The 6,285-nt window shown below is 34.6% G+C and overlaps 1 protein-coding gene across 1 annotated transcript; it reads right to left on the reverse strand.

Moving 5' to 3' along the window:
• Positions 1–329: 329 nt before the first annotated feature.
• Positions 330–6,041, reverse strand: LOC132618176 (uncharacterized exonuclease domain-containing protein At3g15140). Its single transcript, XM_060333234.1, has 6 exons — positions 5,683–6,041; positions 4,347–4,549; positions 3,005–3,085; positions 2,148–2,273; positions 1,157–1,280; positions 330–1,010 (listed from the first exon to the last, which is right to left on the reverse strand). The coding sequence occupies exons 1-6, from the start codon at positions 5,917–5,919 to the stop codon at positions 810–812; spliced, it is 972 nt and encodes a 323-aa protein (XP_060189217.1). The 5' UTR covers positions 5,920–6,041; the 3' UTR covers positions 330–809.
• Between the last annotated feature and the right edge of the window lie 244 nt (positions 6,042–6,285).

Raw genomic sequence — 6,285 nt, forward strand, 5'->3', positions numbered from 1 at the left:
AAAAACACTTGAACTTTCACATTAACACTAAATTAGGCTATACTTGTGCCTAAGATTGGCAGAATAAGAACTCTAGCTCCGGGTTTTAGAATCAGTAACTTTAAAATCGTGTAGTTTTGCTATATAAATAATTTATCTAGAACTCAATAAGCAGCCTTTTCTAGAATTCAAAATACATAAATGTAAAATTCGGGATCAACCCTTGCTTTTCACTAAATATGTCACAATATATCTTCGTTAAAACAGGTAATAGAAATAGGTACATGAAAAAGGACAGATAATTTCCCCGTTAATTGAGTAGTAAGTGCACTCCAAGAGGCTGCCTTGGATTAAAGGGAACACTAACTAGTTTCCAGCTCAATTAGACTTATTGTCAGGCTGTTTGCCTTTGTTCCTAGTTACAAGAACAAAAATGCTAATAACCTGCAAATACATTTAATGATTGCAAGAAGAAGGGGGAAACAATGGTCAAACAAGAACAAACCCATGGAACCAGCCCAACCAACCAAGAAAAGTTTATGATTTTCCCAGTAAAAACAACACCAACTCGGTGCATAATCTACCAATTGAAAGGAGATGATATTAATGTACAACCACTGATGCAAGTCTCCACTGATAGGTTTTTTTCTTTTACCTTCTTCGTCTCTTCTTTTTTGCTTTTCCTTCTTCTGCTCGGCAGGGGTTGGGTGCATGGGTGAGTATGATGATTTGCAGAATACAAGAGACCTCAACTGAAACTTGAGAACAACTTAAGGGGAAGGATATCTAAAAATGTTTCGCTGCTAACAAAACAGTTCAGCTGAAACTAGTTATACAATGCAATTCTTAAAAAGAAATTCAACTTTTTCAGGAGAACGAGGGTCTCTTCTAGCTGTAATCTGCAAAAGGGCACCATCAATTAGCATGCGGTGTACTACTCTTGCTATGTTGTTTGAATCATCTATTCCAAGGTGATGGCTTCCTGACAAAGGAATCTGGAGTTCCCTCATCATCGAGAGCATTCCTGGGGCCTACCATCAATGAAGTAAAACCATACGCAATTATATATTCCAAAAAGTATACAAAAAGGAAGAGGAATGTAAGAGAGAAGTTGAGAAAATCTAAAATTCCTAAATCAATCTGAGAGATTGTCATTGTTAAAAGCTTGCATACTCACCCTTCTCTTGTAGAAGTTCAAAAACACATCCTTCAGATTAATCCATTCCATGAAATACGGTGGCAATTTCATCCCTGCTACGGTGCACTGCTGGGGAACTTTAGTCTTCAGATCCCAGTTCCCACTGCCATATACAAATTGAATTCAGTCACTCAGAAGTATTTACTTGCTCTGTTGATTACAACGCAATACACTGTGTGAACATTAGCTTCTTGGTCTAACTTTTATAAAATTATATTCAACAATGCAAAACCATATGAAAATATGTCATGCCCCCTCCCTTTTTTACATGGGATAAAAACAAAATATTAATTATAAAATACTCAAATATGAAAGGCAGGTTTAAAGGCAGCATTATTCTGGCATCACATGCAAATCTTAACTTCATGATATAACCTTAAAACTGATACGTCAATGCAAGTTGTACAGTAACAATGAATATGCTCATTGCTCGTGCTACCAAATAGGAAGCTCTAACATGGGCTAGTACAGCTAAAAACAGGTAATTCTCCGGTTAGTGACAAATGCACCACAAGAAAGTGGCTGTAGCACCTTTTTAGATATGAGCATCTGCAAGTTATCCATATAGGACACAACAAATCCAAATGACTTTTCCCACACATTTAAATTTGCATTCTGACTATAATATCAGATAACAAAGTTTTTTTTTTTTTTTGATAATGGTAACAGAAAAATAACAAAGTTTAACCATCAACTGATACTTTCAGTTAAACAGTACTCCCTCCGGTTCAAAATAAGTGTCCACTTAGCCTTTAGCACACCCATTAAAAAAATGCTAACTCCTAGAAGAAAATAGGTATTTTGACTAAACTATCCTTAATTAAATACTACCTAGTTAATATAGTTTCTTGATTACATAAAAACTCACCTAAGAAAATAATTACTTCCTTCTTGATTATGTAAGTGGACACTTATTATGAACCGGAGGGAGTAGCATTTGTTTAATATTTCATTCATAGCAACAACTCACCAAGTAACAAAGGCAGCATTATTAAGACAGCCACCCTGTTCATTTCTCCATAACTGACGTTCACCTAGCCAAACTTCAAACTGCTCAATAACTTCCGCAAATGGTATAGCTGTATCATGCCAGACACTGCATGAGTTGCCATACATGCAAATGAACAACATTAAGAGTCAGATCCAGGAATTAACAACTGTTGCAAAGACGGTGCATGCTTTCATGGTTAACGAGGATGAATTGGAATTAATTTCTATCAGCAATTAAGCATGCATAGTGATCCAACTTTTATTTAGCTACAGAGTCCTCACCATTGTCTTCCACTAAAAACATCCAAATATAGAAATTTTTTGTCGTATCTTGATGATTTAACAACAGATTTGGATCTTGCAAGTATGTTTCCTATAGCTACACTCCTTGGTGCCAGTGTTTCTTGTGAATACGTCTTATTAAGAAGGCAACCTAGCTTAAAGAATTGCAACATTACAGGGTGTAGGAGGATAATGTGTCCACAACCTTAAAGTTTAAACTAAGCATACATGCTGGTTCCATATATAAACCTGTGACCTTGATGCCATAATGAAAAGCTGCCACTCTGGAGCTATCACAAAGTAGTGAAGAGCTCATTCTTATGTTCATAAAAAAGAAAGAAAGATAAAGAACTCTCATGGGAAGCTCTTAAGTTACATAAAGAAAGAAAAAAGAGGAAACAATGCTTTTCTTGAAGAAACGAACTAAAGGCATGGAGTCGCATGTTTCTAGTTAACATGTGATATAACTATATTTCAATTTTTCATATAAAAAGCAAAAGACACAAAGTACCAAGAGCTGAATTGTATTTCAAACTACCGTAGTAGATACCATACCGATCAACTCCTAGCTTTCCATATTTCCCTTCTATATATTGATTTATTCTTTCTTCGTGCATTTTTGTTGGCCTCACAAACCTGTAGCAATAAAAAAAAAAATCAAGATGGATCTTGACAAATAGAACACAACGCTACATTCCCAGCATTGAAACATAGTCTTTCACACAAGTGCAAAATGTTTAAATACAATAATCTAACCTGTGGCGAGCAGGGAATTCAAAAAGAAAAATTCTTATACTTGGGAGATTCAACAACTTATACATATATGTGCTAAAAAAAATTATTTTGCCCCTATTTACATAGTGTAATTTTTGACGAAGGAGGTCCAATTTTTTGTGTCTCCACCCCCTTAACAAACCTTAATAAGTCATGTAATCAATAATGGACTTGTTCCACTTCATGTCGTAGCAATATGATATGACAAATTTCATGCAGCAGTCTCCTGTTAAAGGTGGCAAATACATACCAAACTGCCAATATTACACACAACAATAACATAACATAACATAAATAAAATAAGATAAAACAAAGCTTGGGTGAGTTTTCGGAAAGGGTTATGCCACCGATTGTATGTTATGGTTAAGAATGGGTCACTGACTATTCTAATGGAATATCAGCAACATAGTTTAGAGAAGAAGATTATGTTAATAAGGTAACAACCTTCCCCCCTCCTTCAATTTTATAAAACCTTAACAGCTCATGGCTTGTTTCCAGTTTCTTTACCTGCTTCCTAAGTGAACCAAGACTCATCCTGGCAGCTTACTCACTTGCAAATGTTTAATGCACATGGAGCTCATCACTCCCTTGCAGTTGTGGTTTTGAGAAGTATATGTGACATTATTGTGGGATCATACTGGGTATGTTGTTGGATTTTTCATTTTCAAAGATAAATCCTCCCAAAGCAAATTTAATGTAGTTCTACTACCATCAGACGTGCATCTTTATGGCTTTTCCTGCCTTAGTCCTACTAATGTTTCTCTATAACTATTTGTATCAGTCAAAGTATCATCAAAGTATGCACTTTGATCATTTGATTATGTGTGCACTGTGGTAAGTTCTACTCTCCATCCAGAGGTTATTCCACTCCACGCAACATCAAATAATCCTAAATCTATAACATTCTATCTTGTGAACAAAATGCAGCTTAAATAGGTCTTTCAAAGCACCCATGCACATAATTGCTACTGAATTTGTGATTTCTCAGACATATATAACTATTGAATGCTAGTATTTCATCCTTCCAATAATAGCTCAAGCACATAAGACACTTGTCACTGTGCCATCACAACAATCATACTGCATTTAACAGGACATTAAAGCTAAGCTAACGAAAACTGACCTATGGAACAAGTCGACCACATCCATGGTTTTAGCATCAAACAGGAGAACAGGAAACTCGAGTATCTCAACTTTACCCTCCAAATCAAGCACCAAAAAGTACTCCAACTCCTGCTTCCTCAAATTCTTAAGCCCAGCAGCATTTTGCATAAACTCCAACGAGCAATTATGATTAAACGTATCAATATGCATAGGATCATCCATCTATATAGTTTAATTCGGAACAGAGAAGTAAGAAACAAATTATTTAATGTTGAAGTCAAGTGAATAGCCACAAGAGCAAGGCCGAGCCAAAAAAATTAGTTTATGAATTCTGAATTACAAACCTTTCTGTTTATCAGATTCTGGATAAATTATTTATACATATTAAATGAATTTTTTTAATACAAATTCAAGGTTTGAACTAAAGTTAGAGCCTGTTTGGATGGGTTATTTTAAGCAGCTTATAAGCTTAAAAAAAATAAGTTGGGGTAGCCTAACTTATTATTTTGGCTTTTAAGTTGTTTTCAGCTTATAAGCTGCTTTAGATAAGTTAAGTCAAACGGGCCCAATTATTTTTTTGAGCTTATTTTAAGCACAAAATGACTTTAAGCTGGCCAGCCAAACACTCAAAAAAACTGAAAACAGCTTATAAGCAACTTATAAGCCAATCCAAACGGGCTCTTAGTAAGTTACTAGGTTCATGTAGCTTTAAGGACTAGAGTCAAAATTTTAACTCACGTATAACTACTACTCCTTCTGTCCCAATTTATGTGTACACACTTTCATTTTTGGTCTGTCTCAAAAAAAATATCATTAATAACAACAACATAATCCCACAAGTGGAATCTGGGGAGAGTGAAGTGTGCGCAGACCTTATAGAGAGACACTGTTTTCAATAGACCCATGGCTCAAAAAAAGCAAACGAAAGCACTTTTCTATAATTCGAAATAATTCAACTTAAAATTCTCTTTTTATAGTCACCCAAAAATATGTAAAGTTTATTTTAAATCACAAATTCCAAAACCTTTCTTTTTTAATTGTGCGGAGTCAAATGGTGCCATAAATTGGAAAGAGTATATGTTTGCTGTCTACATTTTCATATTTTAACACTCCTTAGAGCTCATTTGGATTGGCTTATAAGTTGTCAAACCAGCTTATAAGCTATTTTTTATTTTTTTAATGTCTGACAAACCAGCTTATTAGTTAAAAAAAAGTACTTAGAATAAGCAAAAAAAAAAAAGTTGGATAGCCTGGCTTATTTTTTTGACTTATAAGCTGTTTTTTTTTTAAGCTAAGCCAAATGGGCTCTTAGTAAAAACTTTGGCTCAGAGAAGGTTGAGTGAGAGTAGTATTACCTTAGTGCACTTACCTTGAGTAAAATAGAGACACATTGGCTTCCATAGAGTACGCGTGTTTTGTGTAGGCTGAATTAGTGAAGAAGAAGAAGAAGTAGATTCTTCGGTTGTAGAAAGAGAGGCTGAGATAATGTTGATTTTAGGGTTAGGTTTAAGTGAGGAAGAAGAATAAGGTAGCGCTGGAGAACAAATAGGGAACCGCCGTAGCAAGGGTACCCTATAAAATCCCATAGCCATGGAAACAAGGCTCTTTTGACTTCTGCTAAACAAGAGATGAAGGATATACGTAGCGGTTAGAACAGTGAGTAAAGTGATTTTGGTGGTCGTTCGGAAAATATTTGGTTAAGGCGAAAAGGAAACTTAGGTGCGTTGAAAATTAACGTTTGGCCATAGAAATTTTAAGTTATATTTGAAATTTAAAAAATACTCAAAAATTTATTTTTATTTTTAATATATTCAAATAACTAAATATTTTTTACAAAAATTATAACTAAACACAACTCCAAAATATCAAATAAAATGAAAAATATTTGGTTTTCATAGTCAAACGCCTACTTACTATTTGGAGATGAATTTGAAAAAAAGTTTTTTGAGACGTGGAAG

This window comes from Lycium barbarum, chromosome 11 (genome assembly GCF_019175385.1).
Source record: "Lycium barbarum isolate Lr01 chromosome 11, ASM1917538v2, whole genome shotgun sequence".
Taxonomy (NCBI): domain Eukaryota; kingdom Viridiplantae; phylum Streptophyta; class Magnoliopsida; order Solanales; family Solanaceae; genus Lycium; species Lycium barbarum.

Bases quoted from the DNA above. Each gene is read 5' to 3' on its own strand.
- LOC132618176 (XM_060333234.1), bottom strand. From the start codon at position 5,919: ATGGCTATGGGATTTTATAGGGTACCCTTGCTACGGCGGTTCCCTATT. The intron at 4,550-5,682 runs GTAATACTACTC...TAAACTATATAG, and splicing joins CTCAAGGTAAGTGCACTAAG to ATGGATGATCCTATGCATAT. The intron at 3,086-4,346 runs GTCAGTTTTCGT...TTATTGCTACAG, and splicing joins GTGGTCGACTTGTTCCATAG to GTTTGTGAGGCCAACAAAAA.